The sequence below is a fragment of the Euprymna scolopes genome, chromosome 11 (genome assembly GCF_053919585.1).
Source record: "Euprymna scolopes isolate OS-2025 chromosome 11, ASM5391958v1, whole genome shotgun sequence".
Classification (NCBI taxonomy): domain Eukaryota; kingdom Metazoa; phylum Mollusca; class Cephalopoda; order Sepiida; family Sepiolidae; genus Euprymna; species Euprymna scolopes.
The window spans coordinates 78,525,717-78,551,418 of NC_136492.1; the positions used below are offsets into that span (position 1 = coordinate 78,525,717).

Consider the following 25,702-nt stretch of genomic DNA (forward strand, 5'->3'; position numbering starts at 1 on the left):
CATGGTCAGTTCCTACAAATTCGCACCACTTCCAGTAGTCCCCCACAGTATCATATTTTACTTAATTTCAATGACATTGAGGTCAATGAGACTACACACAACATGATCAAAACCCCATAAAATGTGAAATTCTAACTTTTCGATTTTTAATGCATAGAGAGATTTAAAAGTCGGGTATTGCTGATAATATATCGAGGAAAAAGTGAAACTATCTACCCTTATGTGACGAATTAAAAAAAAAAGACAGACAAGAAGCAGCACATGATGTGTGACAATCAATTACCAAGTATATATAGTATAGATTTTAACACACTATCAGAACCGTTAATTATAAATAATAGATAATATATATAGTAATAAGAAAATAATAATAATAATAATAATAATAATAATAATAATATATCTCTCTATATCATTCAAACACGGTAGTGTTTGAATGATATGGTTAAGTTTTAGTTTTACTCACTTAGTACTGCTTTAAAGCTTCACCGCTCACTCATTTTGCGACCAAATTTCAAACAATTTTTACAGTTCATAGGTCACCTTCTCAGCTATATTTTGAAAAAAATTAAAATTAAAACACAAGTTATAAAAAATTACTGGTGTTCAAAAGTTCTCAGAATCTGTAAGGAATAGAGGGATGTTTTTTTCTGATTAGCTGTTGGTTACCATAACAACCAAATCTGATTGCCCTCCTTGCAATGTTTCCATCCATTGCACACTTGCGTTGTTTGCCCTGTCGCCATGATAATGTTGATTTAGCTGCTATTTTTGCTAATAATTCACCGCTGTCCTGATCTGTAGCTCAGCTGTACTGTCGCTGATAATTCACCGTCGCTGTGCTCAATCGCTAACCAACCTGTCATCTTGGCCCACTGTCCAAAACTGACTGCTGACTATTTATTTACTTAATTATGTCTTTTATTTTAATTTTTTTATTTAATCAATTTTAAAAGTTGGTAATAATATTTTTATGGATTGTTGACAAAGCAAAGCCTAGAAAAATCATGGATTACATAGAAAAATGCAAGCATGAAAAGTAATATAGTTAAGATTAAACTTAGAAAAGTAAAAAGAATAGTTATTATGAACTGGAAAAGAAAAAGACAAGATATGCTAGTGAAAACTATAATGAATTTATAACTTAAAATATTGCAGCATAAAGAATTGATTATATAATGTTAAATAGATTTTTTTTTAAATTCTTAATGCTGCAATATTTTACTTTATAAATTTATTCTATTTTTTACTAGAATATCTTTTCTTTTTCTTTACCAGTTTTAACAACTAGTCCTTTTACTTTTCTTAGTTTAATCTTAACCATATTATTTTTCATGCTCGCATTTTTCTATATATAATATATATATATATATATATATATATATATATATATATATATATATATGCAGTGCTGGGTCACCCTTGGGCAAGGTGTAGTACCCACTAGCCCCCCCCCCCTATTTAGGGTCACAAATATCCAAGCCTGGTCAACGATGCTCTTGGCGGATGAGGAGGGAATCCCAACGGTTTGCGCAGCGGATGAACCAACATCGCAGTGCTGAGGCGGTCAACAAGGGTGATGTACAACTTGACTCGGGTCTGCCTCAGCCATCGGATTCGACTGATTGCATGTGTGCAGACTGTCCTGGCTCGTCCTTGCCTCTATACTTTTGCTTTCATTGGAGAGGGTGCTAGCAGTACTGAGCAAGCTGCTTATTCCTACTTTGCCTAGGCTGGGAGAGAGGTGAAAGTCCTGTGGTGATGGAGTAAGGGCGTACCAGCAGGTTTGATGGACTGGAAGCCACAGCGTGATCTCTGCACTCAGGCGATTGGAGTATGATGGTTGTGCTCTTGCTGAAGAGAAGCAAAAAGAGCGCGACTACAGGCGCCACTGCCCAGATTTCCTGCCATCAGGTGTCACATTTGTAGCTAGGGTTTCAGAGCTCCGATTGGACTCACATTGCACTTTCGACACAGACACTAACCGACCTCCGCGTCATCATCGAAATTGACGGACTGCCCAAGATATATATATATATATATATATATATATATATATATATATATATATATATATATGTTATTAAATTTAATTCACAAGGGTAGTATGCCGTCGTTCTGTCAGCCATGACCAGGTAGAAGTAATTTGCAATTGTATTGCATTGAAGATGTAACCTTCAATCTCAAGAAGAGTGCCACTTAGAACTGAATATTCCTACTACTTTATCTGTTACGCCATATATATATATATATATATATATATATATATATATATATATATATATATATATATATATGCATGTATATTAATGGCACATCACTCCAGAAAAGGCATGAAGCCACTTAAGGTAAGAAATAAAACAAAATTGAGATAAGGCACTTCTGCAGTTCAAAGCCCATTTTTCCGACAGACGACAGAAACCGCCGGATTATAATGAGCGAATGGAAGTCAATAACAAAAATGAACAAAAAAGAAAGAAAATAAAACAAAAAAATCTACAGTAATAATTTCATAAATTTTACTGTTTTATTTATTTTTTAGAACAACTGTTTTTTTTTTGTTTTGTTTTTTAGTTTTGTTTTTTGAATTAGTGAACAAATGTATTTTTTGTTTTGTTTGTGTATGGAAAGTTATTTTGGTATTTTTTACAACCTGCCCCAGTGTAGTATAAACACCCTCCCAATCTCCCCGTGTTAAGAACGGCTTTCGGAATAAACACTCCCAACCTTCCCATGTTAAGAACGGCTTTCGAGGTTGGGGATGTTTATTCTGAAAGCTGTTCTTAACATGGGGAGGTTGGGGGTATTCTAAAAGCCGTTCTCCACATGGGGAGGTTGGGGTGTCTATTCCAAAACTCGTTCTTAACACTGAGGTTGAGGGTGTTTATATTACACTGGAGCAGGTCGTAAAACAAATACCGTTATTTTCCTGACTTGTCATCAGACTTGTTGCTTGAAGAAGTGCAATGATACTCTGCCCTTTCTTTTCTTTTCCTTTTAAACTCTATCCTTTCCTTTCTTTTTTTTCTTCTTCCAGTTTTTATCGTCTGTTTGTTCATGTTTCTTTTTGCTCACTCGGTGTAATCCGGCGGTTTCCATCATTCAACGGGTGTTGCCAAACAAAACTCTTAGAAAAATGGCCTTTAAACTGCAGAAGTACTGAAGATAATTACCACAAAGACAGCAGATGCTTATTGACTTTAGTTTTAAAACCACTAAGGCTAGGTGGTTATAGCCAGCAGGAAAAGAGGTCCATAACCCTGTAAATCCTGAGGAGAATCTATGTAAATAGAAAGCTGTATCATATTGAGGTATCAAAACAGCGAATTTGTGAAGACCACTAAACAACCTGTCAAAACAGCTGGAACAAAGGAAGCGGGGGAATAGATAAGGCAATTCTGAAGAACTTATGTTTTAATAGTATTTATAGAAAAGACAGATTAATAACATAACATCTGTGTGAGAGAGAGAATGCAGAGAAGAAGAAAGGGTGGAACTCACTAAATTACAATAATGGTGGGGACCAACCAAAGTCCAATAAAATTACATGTGCTTTATGACATCACAAGAAAAGACACCACAAATTGATGACGCAACATACTTTAGTCGAAGACACTGCAACTTTTGTTCCATTTCAAGAGTTACATCATCATTTATGACGTTAAAAAGAAACTTTTCACAATATTCTGCTTGTTTTAATTGGCTGCATAATCTATTTGTGATGTCATAGAGAACATTTTGTTTGATAACTTACTTCCAAGTCATTCTTGAATTAAACTCAACACACGAAGGTAAGATTTTTCTTCTCTCTCTTTAGAATCTTTCACAAATCTTTTCATTTCTTGTTCTATGAATTTTGATTCGTTTAAAACATTCAACTTCAGTTCAAATATTTTAGTTTGAGTTTTGGTTTTAAAAAATGATTTTGTCTTAAGAAAAATAAAATGTTTTTACTATCTTTCATTTTTGATAGAAAATTTCTTTTCTTATTTTTACATTTGAATTCTAGGACTCGAACCTTTATTAAACCAATGAAAAGAGAACTTTTTAAATTGGGTTTTAGAAAGAAGAAATTTAGAAAAACAAGTCACTCCCACGAAAATTATGTTTCAGTCCAAATAATTACAAAATGTTTTTCAGTTTTTCATAAATTAAGAAACCATTTTTGAAGATTTCATTTTTTTTTTTTTTTTTTTTCAAAATGAAAAAAAACTATAATGAATAACATTTAAACTGGAGCTTTTATTTTCTTGGGTAATGTTTTAAAAATTCAATTTGGCTAGTTTTTTCATTTTAAATTTCATTTCTGAAGGAGAAACATTTATTTAAAAGAAAAATATCCTGTCACAAGCGCGTCATAAAGGTTGATGCTATTTAATAAAATAAACCCGAACTTTTGTTTTATTTACATTTATCGGCGCTTCTAGAATTGGGACGAGTAAATGGAGTTTTCAGATAATAAAAAAAACCCATGGATTTAACTGATTTATTATTTATTTATTGTCAATTCTAATAAGTTACAATGGTAGCTTCCAAATTATGCAGTCGAAATTACCTGAATATAACTGAACAAACAACTTTAATCGTGTTAGATTACAAATTGTCACCATCTTGTTTAAATCAAAACGGAAAATTACCTTCCTTTTGAACTCTCCTATGTCTTACGATCGTTTTCATCAAATTGTATTATTTTCTTTAATAAATAATTTTCTATCTTATCGATGTTCGTAATTTTTTTTATATAATCATCTTAAAAATACAAGGAGTGCGTAGAAACTATTTCTTTCATGTGAAATTTAGTTTTAGAATTTACGAAATTTTGTCCCAATAGTGTAGAAGCGCTCATTTATCTTTTGTCAATGTAAGAGAGACAGGATTTTTTTTTTTTTCTAAGAATCATTTTGTAAATTTATTTTCCTGTTGACATTCGGTTTTTATTTTTCACATTTTATTTATTTATATCTTTGTCCATTCCTTACATTATATACGTTTGCGAGTTTGTTATTTTTACCTGGAAAATCAAACATTGAAACTTTTCTGGAAAAAATGTAAACAAAAAAATAAAGTTTAAACTTTCCAAAAAAACCTTCGCATATTTTTGCTAACGCTTCTTCAAAGTTAAAAAAAAAAAAAAAAAAAATAATAATAATAATAATTTGTTAAAATAAAGATAGTTTGGGGGGGTTATTTTTTGTTTTTCTTTTAATAAATCTTGATAATTATGTCTCCTGGCGTCTCTTATTTCGCTCGGCTTTTTCCGGCGGTTCTCATCAGCAATGTTCGGCATTCGGCAACGCCGGGCAGACAACAGAAATCGCCGGATTATACCGAGCGAACGGAAGTTTCTCCGACGCATGACGTCGACAGCCGAATAAAACCGAGCGTTGCCGATGAAATAATAACAACGCTATATAGAAGAAAAAATAAAATATAATTTTAAATGTAGAAATATCAACAGAAAAAAAAATCCTACCGTTCATTTATATTCTTTATTAAATATTTGTAGAAAATGTCATTTTTGTTTTGTCAAAACAAAATTAAAAGCAATTTTTCAATAAATAATTTTTTTTTCAATAATTTATTATTTATTATATAATAATTCAATTTTTCAATAAATAAAGCAATTTTTCAATAAATAATAGTAATTTTTTTTAAAGTCTTTTTTATAGTTTAGAAAAAGTGAAACAGACTTTTTTGCTTCTTTCTACATCCGCTCCACACGATTTGTTCTTGCCCCTCCCCCCATCACCACTTTGCGTTTTGCCCTCCTACAGTCTTACGACCATGGTCCTCGGCCAAATGTACTTTTGGGTTTGTATTACTGTACACATAGATTCGAAAAAGTTGTCAAAAAACAAATATAGAACAAATAAATGTTATCAAAGGCAAGATAAGTTACTTTTCTACCTAACTGGATATGTTTTTTGTGTTTTTATTCAGTGTAACATGTTTATTCAGCTCGAAAAACATGCAGTGTTTACCGATGTAATATGTATTGGAAAATTCAAAATGGCAGCCGACTCTCTCTCGGAGAGGGTAAGTTTGGGAAAAGGTATTATAAATAATAAACTAGACAAAATACTGTTAGAAATTCGCTCAATATATGTTACCGTGACATAAGTTGACATGTATTCGGTTGTTTTCTAACAGTATTTTGTCTAGTTTATTATTTATAATACCTTTTCCCAAACGTACCCTCTCCGAGAGAGAGTCGGCTGCCATTTTAAATTTTCCAATACATCGGTAAACACTGCATGTTTTTCGAGCTGAATAAACATGTTACACTGAATAAAAACACAAAAAATATATCCAGTTAGGTAGAAAAGTAACTTATCTTGCCTTTGATAACATTTATTTGTTCTATATTTGTTTTTTGACAACTTTTTCGTATCTAGACCCAGACCGGTGTCAGAAATCTGCCGACGTTATGTTTTCAGCGGTTGAAAACGGACTCGTCGATCTCAACCGTATGGTCTGGGCCTCCTATCTGCCGGACGCAATCCACATTCGCGCAAGAGGTTTTTTGTAGCCGCCATCTCAAACACCCACAGGTAAATTATTTTCAGGATGCAGTCGATCCTTAGCCGCGATTTGGCAAAGAAGGTCCCTGTCCAACAGCGACATTTTAGGTTGCTGCATTTCCAACCGTACCCGTCCGTGAGGCTTGCTCGCATTCCTGGCCACAGATTGAGCACTTTATTGACTGTCATCAATTTCCTGTGCTGGCAAAACTGTATCACAGCCTCCGGGGTCTAGAACTGATTTTCTAGGATGGTCAAGTTCATGTCAGCGTTTCTTAAATTTTAAGTAAGAAACGATCGAATTGTTTGTCTCTCTCTCTCTCTCTCTCTCTCTCTCTCTCTCTCTCTCTCTCTCTCTCTTTTCCAATTGGTATCGGAATTCTCGTCTGCTGCTCGGCGCGCGTGTACGCGCGTCAAGTTGAAACTCAGCGCGCGACGTTGTGATTGGCTGATCGGCATGTTACGGCAGGCAGCAGCTAAACCACGACTACCGAGATATAGGCCTGTTATCTGAAAAATGCCTGCAAGCAATGTCGTTAAGATTTGTCAAACTATCACTGTCAATACTATATGAGGGCATTTTTAAAAAGATTTAAAACATGTTAAAAAAGAAAATAAAACTGAACTTTATTCAATATAAAATATAAATATTATGTAAAATTTCGTAATTTTAAAGCAATATACAATCTAATAATGTTAAAACTGAATTACGAATTTAGGGAACAAACAATAGAAGAAAGATATTAAACACAAACATTTCTTGGCCTTCGGAACAAGATCACAGTGTAGTATCTGTTTTGATGCTGCACTTTACCTTTTCTGTCCTCGGTCCATGGAGGAGAAATCTTTCATGACTGAGATTATTTTTGTTCCTATCCAGAGTGCCTCTTATTGGAAAGCTGGATTTTCCTCACCAGATTATATGTTGAAATATTTAAATAACTCTTACTTTAAATACAGAAATTATATTTAAAGTTTTGGTTTTCTGTTCTTCTATGTCCATTTTTTACCCATGTTTTTCATCAAAATGTGTAGCATATTTTTATCAGTTGCATGGTTAGAAATCCTATACTCCACTATAGTCTTCATCTTCATACAAGTGCAGATGCAGAATACATGAATACGGAAATGAAGTTCACATAACTACTAAAAGAAAATCATACCATAATGTGAACATTGGTTAAAAACTAAGAAAATATAGTAAACATCTACTAGGGTCGTGGTGAATTTGGGAAGGGACATTATTATTATTATTATTATTATTATTATCATTTCACTCATTTGGAGTTGTCTCACAGGCCATCTTCAGTGATCGCCTGTGGTGTTCCCTGGAGACCGAGTGACAAGCCTCCCCAGATTTCCAGTATTCTCCACCCCTTAACCACTCATGCAGATGATTGCATGTTATCGCAACAGCATCAGCCATTGGTGTTTCCTGGGGTTTGGGTGACAAAATGCCTCCCCAAGGTACCAGATTTGAACTGCACACTTCCAGTGGAGATTTGGTTAGTACTCTCTCACCTCGGTCTTTCCATCCTCCCTGACCCTTCACAACTATTTGGTATGGCGCCAGTCGATGTCATCTACACCAGTTTTTTTTTTTTATCATTATTATTATTATGATAATAATAATAATGATAAGGGTGCTTGTGCAGTGTACACACGTGTATTTTAAATAGTATTCCCAAGTTAAATTAAATTTTGGGTTTGTATTACTGTACACATAGATTCGAAAAAGTTGTCTAAAAACAAATATATAAAAAAATAAATGTTATCAAAGGCAAGATAAGTTACTTAGCTACTACCAAACTGGGTATGTTTTTAGTGTTTATATTTAATGTAATATGTTTATTATTTTGTATAGTTTTTAGAATATGTGCATAGTAAAACAAACCCCCAAAAAAGATACCATAAAAATTTAAGAGTTTGTATTACAAAATAATGTTAGAAACACACTCAATATATGTCAGCCTATGTCACGGTAACATAAATTGAGTGAGTTTCTAACAGTATTTTGTATAGTTTTTTAGTTTGAACTTATTTTTCCCAAACTTAACGTATTCAACAGCAAGCTCGCCCCCATTTGTCTTTTTCAAATATATCGATAAACACTATGATTTTCAAACCAAATAAACATTTTGCATTAAATAAAAACACTAAAACTTATCCAGTTAGGTAGAAAAGTAATTTATCTTGTCTTTGATAACATTTATTTGTTATATATTTGTTTTTTGACAACTTTTTCGAATCTATGTGTATAGTAAAACAACCCCCCCCCCTTTTTTTCATTAAATTAGGTGAAAGTGCAGAATGGTTAAAAAGCCCCCCCCCCCCCGTTAAAAATAGCTTTCTAAATAATATATTTCAGCACAGTGCAAACATAAGATAAAACAAGAAAATATACTAAAATTTAATGTACTCTTTATTTTTAGTTCATATCAAAACTAATTAAAACTGATTAGTTAATGAATTTTTAATTCATTTGTGTTGTCCGTATATATCGAGAGAGAATAAAAAATTTCCTATTTCATTTCCCGTTTCAATCATTAAAAATTATTTACAGTTAAAATGTTATAAAAAAAACAAAAACTTGAAGTTTTAAATATATTTCAAAGAAATGAATTATGCCCGGTGCTAAAATATTGAATTCATCAATCATAAACAATAACAACAATAAAAAAATCTGTCGTGAAAAATGCTTCTAACTTTAAAATATTTGGAAATACTCAATGAAATGTTTTATTCATTATTAAAAGAACAGACTGAAAAATATTCTTATATAAAAATTGTTTGTTTTGCAGTAAAAAAAAAAATAAAATGAAATATTCGACTTTCTCCGATAGAAATAAAAGTTAAAAAACGAGTTCACTTACTATATTTTGTTAGATTAAAATTATCCCATGATAGATAATTATTATAATTGTATGATAATTATCCAAATGGAGAAATGTTCTTTCTCTTTAGAAGAATATTTTTTATGCCTATTAGTGTGGCCACATGGTTGAACACAGGAAATTTTAGGTACCCTTTACATACAAGTCGATTTGGCATTGATGTCACGCTGTCATGTTCACTGGCCTCCTTCTCTCTCAGTAGTCGTGGCTAAAACCGAGGTGTTGATGTCGTGTTCCAGAGAAATCTGAACCCAACACCGAGTTACGTCTGAGTTACGTTAAATGTATAAGTAGCAATAATTTCATAAATTTTACTGTTTTTTAATTTTTTTATAGCAATTGTTTGTTTTTTAGTAATAAAAGTTTTGTTTCTTGGAATTGGTGAACAAATATATTTTTTGTTTTGTTTGTGTATGTTTTGTTTGGTATTTTTTTATGACTTGCCCCAGCATAGTATAAGCACCCCCACCCCCTCATGTTAAGAACTGCTTTCGGAATAAACATCCCCAACATTGGAGGCTGTTCTTAAGGTTGGGGGTGTTAATAACAGCTTTCGAGGTTGGGGGTGTTTATTCCGAGAGCCGTTCTTAACATGATGAGGTTGTGGGTGGGGGTGTTTATACTATAATGGCACAATGATACTCTGCCATTTTTTTTCTTGGCCTTCGGGACAAGATCAAAGTGTAGTATCTGCCAAGGAACAGCAAAAACAGTCCAACCTCACCAAAGATCCAACACCAACAAGAGGGTTGGCATGGGGGAAGACTGTAGAGAAGCAACTGTCCCCTCAAGAGTATAAAGACTTGTACTTGACCAAGTACAGACAATACATAGAGGGGGCAGAAATTAAACCAGTGCCAGGCGCTTGGGAGGCAATCGAAGACAGAGTGCTCTCCCTCATCATCTCGGATATGCCGGAAAACCGCCTCCTAGGGATGAAAAAGGAAGACATGGCAGGGCTCCTACATAAGCTAAATATCCCGGTATTATACCTGTACCAGAGGAGCTACGCCATGTGGGACATCCTCCTACCCACCAAGGAAGATGCAGAGAGACTCTCCCTCCAAGAAATAAAGCATGGGAGAGTCAAACTAACACCTGAATACCAGGGCAAGAGAAGGACTCGGGTGCAGGTATTTAATGTGCCAACCCAAATACCTGCGGAAGTATTAGGATGCCTCTTCAGCCAGTACGGTGAGGTAGAACAGGTGACCCCAATACGGTCAAAAACTGGGACTCACCTGGGCTGCTACACAATAGCAATGAGGCTGAAGAGGAAAGGTTTTCAGGCAATACCACCGCTGCTGACATACAAAGACGCCAGCATAACGGTAGTGGTGGAGGGCCGTCGTCCACACTGTTGGTTCTGCCAAAAGCAGGGCCACATGGCTAGGAGTTGCCCCCAAAGGGTAACCCCTAATCCAATAACCCAAAAGGCGGTCACATCCACTGAGACAACGCCCGCACCAAAACAGGCGGCAACAACCCCTGCAACTGCAGCACCAACCCCAGCTCCAAGGAAAACTCAAACCACCCAGGAGGCCAAGGGGGAAGAATGGAGCACGGTAGTGAGACAAAAGCGGAAACACTTAATCCCTTCTGCCACCGTCCCACCACCAGCCCAAAAATCGAGGCAGGAGCCTCTGCAAATGCAGAAACAACAACAGCCACCGCAGCCAATGCCGCGGAAACAACTGCAGCAGCAACTACTGCAACAGCAAAATCAGCAAGTGCAGCAGAAGCAGCAGCAGCAACGACACCAGCGAGAGCAGCAACAACAAAAACAGCTGCAGCAGCAAATAGAGGAGCAGACACAACCAACGGTCCCCACACCAATCGAGACGGGGATCAAGCGGAGAAAAGACTGCTCCTCTGAGGATGAATCCGCAAGTGAGAGGGAGAGGAACTCAACCTCACCTCTCCCCGGTTCATTCGAAAGAATGAAAAAGAAAAACAAAAGAAGAAAAGAGGAAGAAAAGGTGGCCCCCACTCCCTGTGAACATACACCACCCCTAACAACAAAATCCACTTCCACCCCCAAACCACACACTGCAACAACACCAGACACCGCACCAACACCAGACACCGCACTAACACCAGACACCGCACCAACACGAGACACCACACCAACACCAGACACCGCACCAACACCAACACCAGACACCGCACCAACACCAAACACTGCACCAACACCAACACCAACACCAGGCACCACACAAACACCCGTCCCCACACCAAGGCAAACTGAGCCACTACCCCAAAAAGAAAATGAAAAGAATGAACCGAGGGAGAGGAGAGACTCCTCTGCCTCTTGCAGACCAAAGGTCCTTGCCCCTGAGGAACTATGTTATGTAGACCCTCTATCTGTGGCCACAGACATTTCCCATCGGCAGAGGAAAAACTTAAAACCTCTGCTCGATTACAAACAGATAGAGGGGAAAGATGTAAATATCCCCTCAAATTTCCCGGACGCCCCACTCCTAATAACCTTTGTCAGAACTCCAGAGGCCTGCAAGACCAACTTGTGGACAAGGCTGCAGGCCGCTGAAGGGGCGTTTCCGGGAATTGAACTGGTTAAAAAAAATGACCCTTCTCTTGATGAACTGTCAAAACAATGCAAGGGAAGGGTCCCAGTGTTGGTCCATCCGTCACTCTATAGGGCCCTTAAATTGACCTACCCTTTGGATGTCGGCGGCATTGTGAGAGAAGGTCAGGACATGAAAAACCTGACCACCTTGAGCATTGCACACAACGTCGGTGTCCTTTCCCCGGCTGACTTCGGAGCTGAGTGTAACACACCTTAAGGTAGGTACCATGGCTTTGAATTTGGCTAGTCTGAATGCGAGGGGCTTGAGATCATCGGGCCGGGCGGCTCGCCTCCGGCACGACCTCTTGTCCCTGGGAGTGGATGTCGCTGCGATTCAGGAGACGCATTTCGTTTCCTCTGTGGACTGTCAGGTGCTGGCCCGAGACTTTGAGGTTTTCTCAGCATATGGCAGCCCGCGGGGGAAGGGAGTTTCCGTGCTGGTTAAACGTACCCTGTCGGCGACGGTCGACGTTGTCCATAGAGATGCAGTGGGTAGGCTGGTTGTGGCCGATGTTGCCGTAAAAGATTCTGTGTTTCGGGTGATTGCGGTTCATGCGCCCAGCACCGCTCGTGAGAGGGTCTCATTCTTCAGTCAGCTTGACGCGTTTGTAGATTGTCGGAAGCGGGTAGTGCTAATGGGGGATTGGAATTCCATCTTAGACCCCGACATAGATAAGGTAGGAGGCGGAGCTAGAGGATCGGAGAGGTGCGAGTCCAGCCTGGCTGATCTGATGGCTAGATGCGGTCTGGTCGACAGGTTTCGGGTCGAGCATCCAGGGCGGGAGATGTGGACGTGGACCAATAGTGTTTCCTCCTATCCAAATACTTATTTGGACAGGATGTTAGTTAGGAGAGGCGAAGTAGACTTCTTATCTTGTCCCACGTTCACTTGGCTAGGCCAGACGGACCATAAATTAGTTATGGCCCGGCTGAAGCTAGGAAATAGGCCTAAGTTAGCGGGGTACTGGAAGTTAAACACCTCCCTTCTGGAGAGACAAGACTTCCAAGATCAGTTAAGAGAATTGATTAAAAAGGCACTAGTGGGGGCGGTTACCGGGAGTAAGTGGTGGTTAGGTCTCAAAGCCAAGATCAGAAGCTTCTCCGTCAAGTATGCCCAGCGCCTCGCACTAGATAAGGCCAAGACGAAGAAGAAGCTAGAGCAGAAACTAGCCCAGGCTACCGGGGAGGGTGATAGGGTTAGTCAGGAACTAGCTAAGCAGGACCTTCTACGCGAGACTAGCGAGCGTTACGAAGGCCAAGTAGTTAGAGCTAGGCTTAGAAAGATAGGCAACGAAGCAGTCAATTCTGATGCAGACGTGCGCCGTGAGGTTTCTAGGCGTGGCTCGGACAAATATATTGCAAAAATCAAACATCCGAATGGACGCACCCTGGAATCGACTCGGGAGATCTGCGAGGGGTTTCGAGAACATTTCGAGGAGCGTTTTACGCAGCAGCCCGATCTTCCGGTCCTTGAGTTTAGCGACTATTTGGCCGACTCTCCCCGCCTCGAGGCGGCTAGAGCGGCTGGTTGCGAGGGCCGGGTGACGGAGCAGGAGGTCTTTACTGCGCTGAAGCAGGTCAGCTGTGACAGATCGCCAGGACTTGATGGTCTGCCATACGAACTGTACTTGAGGCTGTCGCCCATGTTTCTGCCTCTTCTGACGGATATGTTCAACCATTGGTTTGCTCAGGGATCCATCCCAGGGCAGGTGACCAAGGGAGTGATCACATTGCTGAAGAAAGGTGACGGGCATGGAGGGGAAGAGTTAGATGACTACAGGCCCATAACTCTGCTAAACACAGAGTTGAAGATTTTGGCCAAGGTCCTGTCGAATCGGCTGCAGGTTGTTATCGACGAGTTGGTTGAACCAGAACAGAACTACGCTGTGAAGGGGAGATCGATTCAGAACAACTTGCACCTGATCCGCATGATCCTAGAGGGGGGAATAGATGACGACACAGAAGCCGCGCTGATAAACTTAGATCAGTCCAAAGCTTTCGATAGGGTCGACCATCGTTTCCTGGCATCTGTCTTAGAGGCCGCCGGTTTTAAACCGGACTTTTGCAAGTGGATCTCCATAATGTATCGGCAGCCCATGGCTGTCGTGCAAGTGAACGGAAAGCGCTCGAAACCCTTTGTTATCTCTCGGTCGGTTCGTCAGGGTTGTCCGCTGTCGCCCCTGCTTTATGTCCTGGCTTTGGAGCCTCTTCTCCGCAAGCTGAGACATGGGGAGGCAAATTCGGCCCTGCGCGGAATGGCTCTGCCTGGCGGCTCAGCTGCCAAGGTATCCGCGTTCGCCGATGATGTCACGATCTTCGTGTCGGGCTCCAGAGACATTGAGGTCGTGTCGGAGGCACTCACACAGTACGAAAGAATTACAGGGGCCAAGATAAACCGCAACAAGTCGGTAGGACTGCGGTTGGGCGCATGGAGTGGCAACGCAAACCTCCCTGCGCCCTTCAGCTGGACAGATGGCCCGGTCCGGATCCTCGGCGTGTGGTTCGGACCGGGTCTCCAGCTTGACAAGAATTGGTTGGAGGTACGGTCAAAGGTGGAGGCTGCAGTCAGTTCGTGGCTTCCTAGGAAACTTTCCTTAAAGGGTAGAGCTGAGGCGTGCGCCACTTACGTCTTTCCTCTCATCCTTTACCGACTGGCCGTACTTCCCCTGCCTGCACAACACCTAAAAGCTCTCGTCGAACTCTTGTCCTCGCTCCTTTGGGACAGAGGAAGACACTGGGTGAGCAGACAGGTCTGTATTCAACGTCCGTGTGAGGGAGGCTTGGGAATGCCGGACTTGAAGTGTCATCGAGATGCTGAGAGACTGGCCTTCCTGAGCAACTATATGCAGGAGGACCAACCGTGGCACCCCGTGGTTACTGCCGCCTTCCCCGACCTCGTTCTCGACCCTTCCATCGAGAGCCGTCGCAGGCCGCGGGGAGAATCTGCCTACATGAAAGAGTGCCGAGCCGCGCTAAAACGACTACCAAGGTCCAGTGACCTTGTGACTGCTACCCGTAGGGAACTCCACAGGGATCTAGTGAGGGAGGCCGCTGACGACCCGCTATGCGCGCGTTTGGGGTGGCAGCAGAGTGAGATCCGCTCCGCGTGGAGCTGGGCGCCAGGTTCGAGTCATCTGAACAATTCGGAGTTCTCTCTGACCTGGCGATTGGCCCGAAATGCACTTCCACTCAACAACATACAATGCAGTTCTGGGTTTCTGGAGTCGCCCGATTGTCCCCGTTGTGGGACAACGGCTGTGGAAACTACGGATCACGCTTTCTTTGATTGCCGCGAACTCCGCCAGTACTGGTCGTATGTCAGTGGGGTGACGGCTCGCATCGATCCTGAGCATCCTCGCCCAATTACTGTATCCAATGTTGTGGACAACGTGAGGCCGCCGTGGGACCGGGAAAGACAAATGGTCTACGTTACGATTCTGGCCGTGGCGAGAATGGTGATTTGGACGTCGCGTCTGCAAGGTTGCCGGGGGGTGTTGTCTTTTTCTGATCAAGATCTGATCGCGTTCTTTAAACACCAACTACGGGTGAAGATCAGATGTGATAGAAGAAGGCTGCATCGCGCGGCATTTGACAGAAGATGGATACATGTGGCAAGTCTGTGTGTACGAAGAGGAGCCAAATTCGAATACGTGTTCCCCGCCTAGGTGTGGAACGCGCAGTTCTGTAAAGTTAAATTAAACAAGTAGTCTCTCAGCTAGCTGAGTGTGTGTTCCATCCCTCCCCGATTAGGAAGCCTCCAAGATCCCCATCCCCTCTTACCTGCAATTTTTGTTTTTCACCCCTTCCTCTAAATTTTACCCATCTTGGAGAAAAAGAAATACAAACTAACCTCCATCCCTTACCCACAAAATTTTCTTTTCTCCATTCACCCCCATCTAGAGGGCATCCCCACCTAGAGACTGACCCGCAGAAGCGAGGTTCCTTTTACAAACCTAGTGGAACGGGCAGTCTATCAACTAGACGGGGTTGGGAGGGTCCTACTAATCACCTTTTGTTTTTTCTTCCCCCTCCCTCGACACAAATGAATTATTGTTACCATTTTATTGTTATCTTTTTTGTTTTTACACGTCAATAAAAAATGTTTTAAAAAATTGGGAGTTACTAGGACGTCCCCCAAGATGAAAGGGTGAATGCGGTATTATGGTGGAAGAAGATACTAGCTGGGAGAAACTTTTGACTTTGTTTAGTTCTGGAGCGACAAGGATGACCAACGACCCCCAAAATCCCCCCTTTTGAGTTGGCCATGTGCCTAAGTTTTTTGTTCACCGTTAATTTTACTGTATTTTTTTAACATGAATAAAAGATTTAATATCTCAAAGTGTAGTATCTGTTCTTCAAATGCTGCACTTCTGTTTCTTGTTCTCTTTCGGTGGAGGAGAAATCCTTCACGACTGAGACAATTTTTATTTTTGTACCTTTTCTCCACGTTAAAAAACGACCCTGGTGTCTAACTCTGTCCCGTGGGGAGGCATAGTAAATAGGTACTCTGCCATTTCTTCTCTTTTCCTTTTAAACTCTTAAAGGTAGATGTTTACTTTAAGCGAAAACAAGCAGAAAAAAGGGGCTCTTACATAACTGGAGGGAACATTAAAAGGGATTACACCGTTACCAAGGTTACCGTTAAGACGTCAATGTAATTGATTAAAAAGTTTACGATACGCGCGAGCACGCAGTAGCATAAACGAAGGCTGTTCAATGTGCCTTCACAGTAAGCTGCCTTCTCACATGGTGTATGAATACAAATCTTTGACAGATAATTTAAAATAAGAAGAAAAAGAAAAGCACTTGAGGGGGATAATGTTGGAAAGACATTTTTTTTTCATTGTTTATTTTCAGTGGCGGACAAAATTATAAAAAAATACATTATAGCACTTGAGGGGGTGGGTAATTACAGAAAGACATTTTTTTCACACGTTAAAAAACAAAATTTGAAGAGAGTAAAGTATAACAAAAACCAATTTATGAAATTAATTATTTTAATGAAACAATCTTGTAATGAAAGCAACGTTGGGATTTTATAAAGTAAAATTTATTATTCGAACAAATTAATTTAAATGAAACATTTTTTTTAATTAAAGCAACTTCGAAGGTCAACAACAAATTAATAATTTAAATGAAATAATTTTTGAATTAAAGCAACTTTGAAGGTCAACAACAAATTAATAATTTAAATGAAATAATTTTTGAATTAAAGCAACTTTGAAGGTCAACAACAAATTAATAATTTAAATGAAATAATTTTTGAATTAAAGCAACTTTGAAGGTCAACAACAAATTAATAATTTAAATGAAACATTTTTTGAATTAAAGCAACTTCGAAGGTCAACAACAAATTAATAATTTAAATGAAATAATTTTTGAATTAAAGCCACTTTGAAGGTCAACAACAAATTAATAATTTAAATGAAACATTATTTGAATTAAAGCAACTTTGAAGGTCAACAACAAATTAATAATTTAAATGAAACATTATTTGAATTAAAGCAACTTCGAAGGTCAACAACAAATTAATAATTTAAATGAAATAATTTTTGAATTAAAGCAACTTTGAAGGTCAACAACAAATTAATAATTTAAATGAAATAATTTTTGAATTAAAGCAACTTTGAAGGTCAACAACAAATTAATAATTTAAATGAAACATTTTTTGAATTAAAGCAACTTCGAAGGTCAACAACAAATTAATAATTTAAATGAAATAATTTTTGAATTAAAGCAACTTTGAAGGTCAACAACAAATTAATAATTTAAATGAAACATTATTTGAATTAAAGCAACTTTGAAGGTCAACAACAAATTAATAATTTAAATGAAACATTATTTGAATTAAAGCAACTTCGAAGGTCAACAACAAATTAATAATTTAAATGAAATAATTTTTGAATTAAAGCAACTTTGAAGGTCAACTACAAATTAATAATTTAAATGAAACATTATTTGAATTAAAGCAACTTTGAAGGTCAACAACAAATTGATAATTTAAATGAAACATTTTTTTAATTAAAGCAACTTTGGATTTTTCAGAAAAATTTTTTGAATTGAAATAAAATTGTGACACCTGTTAAAGTGTCAACGAAAAGTCTGTAAGAAAATATAATTTAAATAAAACAATTTTGTAATAAAAGCAACATTAAATTTTTAAAAGGTAAAATTGTTTCTTTTTTTTTTTTTTTTTTCAAAATAATAATTTAAATTTAAAACGCATTTTTCGAATTAAAGCAGCATTGAAGGGTGAACAACTGAGAAGCGCCACCTGGCGACAGTTTAGTGTAGCACACCAACAAAGATGACCACGGCCTGCATAATGCAGAAGTTTCAAAAATTTATTTATAATATTTACTTCTGTGCATGCGTATGCGGGTATATTTTATGAAAAAATTGTGTAGAATCTTATCAGGCTTGTCCTTCATGCTTCTTATAAAAAGATATCTAGACAGATATTGGTGTAAATAGGGTGGACGAATACCAGATCTCTTGACCCACTCCTTTACATCGCACCACAGCTGATCGATATTTTGGGTATGTATTTCCAAGTCTTGTGGATTTACAAAATTTTTTGAATGGTTAGCTGTATAATGTTCAAATGAATGCTGTTCGATATTATTATACGCTTTCCATGGATCGCTGTATATGATAGACCTAGGCAGAATGTATTTTTTTATTAATGGAATTAACATATCTTCGTTCCTTCTATCTTCTTGTTCTAAGAGTGGGATGATACAACTTTGTTTAGAATCGCGTTCAATTCCTCCGAACAGCCAGATTTGTTTGAGAATGTGTCCTCTGTTTTACTTCCGACGAATGAGGAGGGTTTTATCTATTTCGACTTTTACGTTCAATACCTATCGGGTTTTGTTTTTTTTTATCCACTTCTCGGTGATTTCAGAACATAATGCCTCCAGTTTACTGATGCTTTCCTAGATATGTCCAAATTATGTGTCACGGTCTTATAGCTGGATGAATGGCTTAGGAAATTGTCTGCGAAAGATTTGTATTCATACGCCATGTGAGAAGGCAGCTTGCTGCAAAGGCACATTGAACAGCCTTTGTTTACACTACTGCGCGCTCGCACGTAGCGGAAACGAAAGCTCTAAAATGGCAGAAAATAGTCCCAGGGTCAAGGAGTTCATAACATGCAAACGGTAAATTTACGACAGGTTTCATTATCAGATTCATTGTCAATGACCTCGAATACTTCTAAAAAAAAATTAGAGTGGTCGGTGTTCTGCTGTAGCATAAGGTAACATTTACCAAAATTTTATTTTATTTTTACTTTTATTTATTTATTTTTTACGTGTTCCATTGTTAATTTGGAAGTTATAGAATAAACACAGTGGATATTTTTTGGAGTTATTTCCCTTCAATTTATTTTTGGATTCGGATATTATGCGAATCCAAAAATAAATTGAAAAAGGGCGCTAATAAGAAATTAGCATAGAATTATCTAAGGGAGATAACTAGCATTCACTAAGCATGTTTTGCATAAGATAATTTGGGACGCCAAAATAAATACATAACAAAATTTGAAAGTGGCGTTCGTATGAAGAAAAAAAAAAACATTGATCGAATTCATTACATCTGCCCTCAGTTTTATTTTAAAATGAAACAAAAGTAAATTCAAAAAGTAACATGTTGATGTAAAAGTAGTGTAAAAAAGAAATAACATTTTATTTATAAGGTAGACAACTCTTGTTATATTCTTCAGTTTAAAAATATGAGTCTTTCTTCTTTGCTGATTTTTGTTTTCAGGTGTTTATTAAAACATGTTACATATTATTAGTCATCGTGGACAGAATAGGTAATTTTTCACGTAAATTGTAACGAAATACATAATTATATTGCTAATAAACAATATTGTCAGTAAACAATAATAAATGAAAACTGGCGTTTCAGGTACAAATTTTGATTTGCTAAACTTTTTTCCTTTCCAAATGAACTTATTTACATCCTATGTTTAAAAAAATAAAAATTACATGCACACATGTGCATCTTCACACATTTAAAATGTTTAGGGTTCTTTAAGTAAATTTAAATCTATGGAGCGAATGCAGTATTGAAAGGTGCCGATACGAGTTCTGCAGACGAATAGAAAAACCCTCGACGCCCATCCCCAATTTCTTAGAGCTTCATATCTAAGTTTATTGTAAATCATATTAAATTATATTCCTTTAATGTTTTCATTATTGTAGTGTGTATTTGATTTGAGTTTCAATAAACTATTATAACTATATAAAATGCTATTTTGGGTCTAACTTTGAAAATCTGACAAGATAACTTTATAAGTTGGATCAAATATATATATATATATATATATATTTGTAGTCATATATATATATATATATATATATATTTGTAGTCATATATATATTTGTAGTCATATATATATATATATATATATATTTAGTCATATATATATATATTTTTAGTCATATATATATATATATATATATATATATATATATATATTTGTAGTCATATATATATATATATTTTTTTTTAGTTATATATATATATATATATATATATATATTTGTAGTCATATATATATATATATATATATATATATATATATATATATATATATATATATTTGTAGTCATACACATACAGTACTATTTTGTTGTATCACAACTCATCAGTGTAGCTAGACTAGCACCTCTCCCAAGCTGAGGATTGAACCTAGAACCATTGCATTGATAGCCAGCTGTTCTACCCATATATATATATATATATATATATATATATATATATATATATATATATATATATATATGAGAGAGAGAGAAATGGAGAGATGCTTAAAAAAGTTTTGAAATAATTCAGCCATGACTGATTTCCAATGAATAATGTTAATGTGAGAAACAGAATATATTTAAAGTTTTAAAATGGGTTCTGGCCCCTATAGCTCTTTTAAGAGATGGAGGGTGGGGGCTATGAGATTCAAACTCCCATTGCCTTACTTTGAAATTTTTATATATAAATTGACTTTTAATTTTTGCATAAATTGTCTAACCTTTCTTTTTACAAGGAACACACACACACACACACACACACACACACACACACACACTCATAGACGGCCATTAAATTTTATATAATATTTTTTTCTTTATTAAGTTATGGTCATAAAACCATTAGCAATAGACAGAGCCTCCCTAGATAATTAGGAATGCATAAAACTTAGGAACATTATGATAGTTAGACAATACAGAACTCTGAAGATGTGACAGTGATACATGTTTATTCACATAGTTCTGAGACAGCATGTTTAGGACTGCAAAACACAATGCATAAGAAGATTGCTGGTACATCTCTGAGCAAACACCAGTATGATTATGCAGTGGGTCTAATGTGAATGTATACCATCACAGGTTTAGTCTGTTAAGTTGTAGCACAGGAGAAAAAAATTAAGTATTGTGGTTGGTCATGAGCCATGAAATAATATGTAAGCAACAAATGCAATGGTCACATGGCTGTGGGTAGACAGCAGAGTTAATTCAAGCAGATCATTTACTCCAAAGGGAACACGGTCACAGAAGGGAATTAATTGTATATATCTGATGGCACAGTGTTGTAGGTTCTCAAGAGAATAAAAGAACAAACTAGCAAACACTAAAGACCCGTATTCCAAGTGAGGACGAATCATTGCCTTGTAAAGCCTAGTCAGCAAATGCCATTCATGAGGAATTTGGTAGCTCAGGTTATGTAACAGATAAAGCTCCCTATTAACCCTGTTGGATACATAAGACAAATAGTCGTTAAACCTGAGATTGTTAGATATTATTACACTTAGATACTTATAACATTTCGAGAATGACACACAAATATGTCTTAAAACCAAATCTTATGGATAGGGACAGGAGAGAGGCATCTAAAGGACAATAGTGCAACTGTTTTGGTTGGGTTGAAATGCATACGCCAGTTCCTTTGCTAATGAGCAGTGATTGCAGGAATACTGATGCTTTGTAAGGGTCTGGGTGTGACACATTAATTTATATAAAGATGTTCGTTAGTAATGCCATTCCTTTGTGATGCCACAAGCGATCTTCTTGATATCCTTGTATTATAGCAAAATCTGTAAAGTTTTAATAGTATCATATAGATTTGTGCTGTTTTTTATTTTATTTTTCCAAGTTACACAAAAACACATTAAAATTTATTCACACACGGGTGTTTCTAAAAATCCATTTGCACACAGGCATTACTGCATTCACCCACACCAAACTCTTTGGGATCAAAAAGCAGGACTCTTGAAAAAGGGCCGACGTAGTAGAAGACACTCTCCTCGGCACAAATATGAATTTTTGACTAATCAAAGCTCAATAAAAAAAAAAGCTTACTTCTGCCAGTTTCTGGAGCCTCTTAAAAAAATATAAAAAGGCTAAAAAGAACTTCTTTTGGCAGACGGACAGAGACAGCACGCACGCAGAGCGAATACAGTAGCACACACAACGGGTTGTATCATGCACCAAGGAACATTGCTTGACTCTCTCTTTCTCTCATCTCGTCCACAACATGTTGTCTATTTCTTTTCATCTCACACTCCCAATTCCTTACTTTCTTTCCCTCTTCCTTTTTGTCATATTTGCGCACAAAAAAGTAATTTCTTTCCTTTTAACGTAAATAAACAAAAGTTTATTTTACACTATTTGTAGTGTATTTCTTTTTCATTTATTGTTTGGGAGAATTATGCAAATCCCCAACAGATTTCTTTTCTTTGAAACCGTTGGACATTTATTTCTAGAACTTGGACATTTATTGACCTATTTGAACGTTTTTTTTTTTTTTATTGAATTTTAGAAACAAGAAATTCAGATAAGCAAAAACTTAAATCGTACTGATTTAAAATAATTGCGTTTTACTGCTGATTTTAACAAATTGTTTTTTGTTTATTTTTTCAGTTGAAAAAACAAACGATGGTGAAAAACATCAAGTATTCTTTTTGTTGCAACTTTTGCAAGAAGCCATTTATAACAATGGGCAGTGTTATTTACCACAAACGTAAATATCACTACAAACGAATGTCCATCCTGACACCAAAAACAATTTCAAAAATATACAAACCTAAAAATTCAGTTCAACGTCAACATTGTCCCCATTGTCCATACAAATCATCTTTTAAATATGTCATGAACAGACATATCTTCAAACATAATTTGGCCAGTCACGCTTGTGATATCTGCCGGATGCCTTTTATTAATAAAGGTAAGTTTTTGTTGGAAATTTATTTTTTCCTGATTGTTTGGTATAACTATAAAAGTGGCTATTAAAAAAATAATAATTAATATTTAAACTGGGGCTTTTTTCTTGTATATTTCAAATTTTTTATATTGTTAATTCTTTTTATTGCTACTAAATCAGACGTATTTTGAAATGTGGCTTGTTTGTTTTTTGTTTTGTTTTTTGTGTGTGTTTATTAGTATTACTCGCGATGTTATATGTGTATGTACAAAATAACGGTTGGCTAAGACATGAATACCTTCATTCTACACATTTCTTTTTCTAATATTTAATTTGGAAAAGGAAATCATTTGTTTACAGAAAATGTAAGGGAAACGACATTTATTTTGGTCAGCATCATTTTATTTAAAAAGAAATTCATAAATTGATATTTTTCTATTTAATTTTCTTTGTCTTAGGAAATGTTTTTTCCTTTCATTCCCGTTCTCTGATTAAAAAAAAAAAAATTTTAATGTTTTTCTGTTGTTCAGAACGTCATGGAAGTAAGGCAAACGGAGATTTTTGGAGTTATTTCCCTTGCATTTTTAACTTTCTTCGTAGTGACCAAAAAATATATAAATAAATAAAATTGGTGTTCGTGTAAAATTTTGCAAATATATTCCTTGATTAAAAAAGTGTTTTACTTAAATTACTTAGTATAATTTGGATTAATTTAATCAATAAAGAAAAGGCGAACGAATTGATTTATGTTTTAGAAACATGGTTTTTAAAAGTGAAGGTAACGTTTTGCTACAATCTTTGAAAATTTTTGTTTTAATCACTAATAAAATTATTTTTATAGTAAATTAATTAATCTGAAATTCATACTATTGTGTTCACTATTACTGTAAAATTAAATAAACAGTTATAAATTAATAAAATGTTGAATTTTTCTTTTTCCAAAAATTTTGGACTAAGTTCTTTAAAAATGTTTTTTTTTTTTCTAGCTAATGTTTCCATTCATAAGAACCTTGAACATACATACAGCATCGAATTAGGGCTACAGATCATGAATGAAGACTTTTTCACATATTCACCAAACAACTTTGATTTTTGTGAAATAAGTGACTATGATGATGATGATGATGATGATAGCGACGATGACAAAGATGGCGAAAATGATGTCTGCTTCTCTGACAGAGAGATACTATTTGGTCCTCTTGACGAGTTTGATTATGACGACGTCTTCTGAAAATGAAATCCTATTTAGTCACTTGTTCTCTATTCTTTTGTTAACATTTTTTTTTCTTTTGTTAACAGAGAACATTTCTTTGCTAAAGAAAAATTCTCTTTCTTTTTTCTTTTTCTCATTAGTCCTGAGTTATGGTGTCGTCGCTAAGGATGGATTTTTGTCTCTCTTTAACACTTTCCTAAAGAAATCATTTTGTTCTATTATTATCATCAGAGTTGATTTAAAAATCAAATTTCATTATTTTCACATAAATTTTGTTATTCAGTAGAATTAAATGTTTCTGTAAGTAAAAATAACTGATTATTATATTTAGAATTCATTTGTAGTATCAGCATATAGGAGATTAATTATCAGATGGAAAATTAATTTTAAAACTAAAAGTTAATTCTAGTATAATTACAAAATTCAAGGATAATTTTTAAATTTCCATTTTTATTTCCATTGTAATCACAGAAAACGCCTGTAAGTATTTTACTTGTTAGATGTCACTTCAAAAACCATTGCTCAAAACTCACACATTAACAGATGTCAAATAAAATCATTGCTCAAACTCACACATTACAAGATGTCAAATAAAATCATTGCTCAAAACTCACACATTACCAGATGTCAACTAAAATCATTGCTCAAAACTCGCACATTAACAGATGTTAAATAAAACCATTGCTCAAAACTCGCACATTACCAGATGTCAAATAAAATCATTGCTCAAAACTCGCACATTACCAGATGTCAAATAAAATCATTGCTCAAAACTCGCACATTACCAGATGTTAAATAAAATCATTGCTCAAAACTCACATATTACCAGGTATTACACAAAACCATTGCTCAAAACTGACACATTAACAGACGTTACATAAAAATGCTGATTGTATTATTGAAAACTCAAGACTTTTTTAATAATTTTTCTTTTTCTTTTAATCTCTTTGTAAAAATATCAATTGTTAAATAAAATTTGTTATTTTTAATAAAATGTATTTCTATTTTGGTTACTTGTTTTTATTTCATTTTATTTTATTTTATTTATTTTTTCACCTCGTTTTATGAGTTAAAGTTTTTCTTTCTGTAGATGTTCTCATTTGTGAAAGCCAAGTTTTATTTCAGAAATTGAACATAGATCACCTGAAATTAAAAAAAAAATAAGACAAGAAATTCTATTGTAAAGAAGTCTAAAGTAAATTTTTATCAAAGAATTTTATTGAATTTTATTATTTATCCTTAGAAAGAACAAAAATATTGTTATTGAATAATTCTAAAGGGAGAT

At 36.0% G+C, this 25,702-nt stretch overlaps 1 protein-coding gene across 2 annotated transcripts; it reads left to right on the forward strand.

Moving 5' to 3' along the window:
* The first annotated feature begins 3,660 nt into the window (after positions 1–3,660).
* LOC145287929 (uncharacterized) lies at positions 3,661–25,415 on the forward strand. 2 transcript variants are annotated; one of them, XM_080135881.1, is made up of 3 exons: positions 3,661–3,791; positions 22,925–23,228; positions 24,191–25,415. In XM_080135881.1, the coding sequence occupies exons 2-3, from the start codon at positions 22,940–22,942 to the stop codon at positions 24,433–24,435; spliced, it is 534 nt and encodes a 177-aa protein (XP_079992007.1). In that variant the 5' UTR covers positions 3,661–3,791; positions 22,925–22,939; the 3' UTR covers positions 24,436–25,415. The 2 variants fall into 2 exon arrangements, with proteins under 2 accessions (XP_079992007.1, XP_079992008.1); XM_080135882.1 differs by lacking the exon at positions 3,661–3,791 and adding an exon at positions 6,331–6,551.
* Positions 25,416–25,702: the final 287 nt, after the last annotated feature.

Bases quoted from the DNA above. Each gene is read 5' to 3' on its own strand.
- LOC145287929 (XM_080135881.1), top strand. From the start codon at position 22,940: ATGGTGAAAAACATCAAGTATTCTTTTTGTTGCAACTTTTGCAAGAAG. The intron at 23,229-24,190 runs GTAAGTTTTTGT...TTTTTTTTCTAG, and splicing joins GATGCCTTTTATTAATAAAG to CTAATGTTTCCATTCATAAG.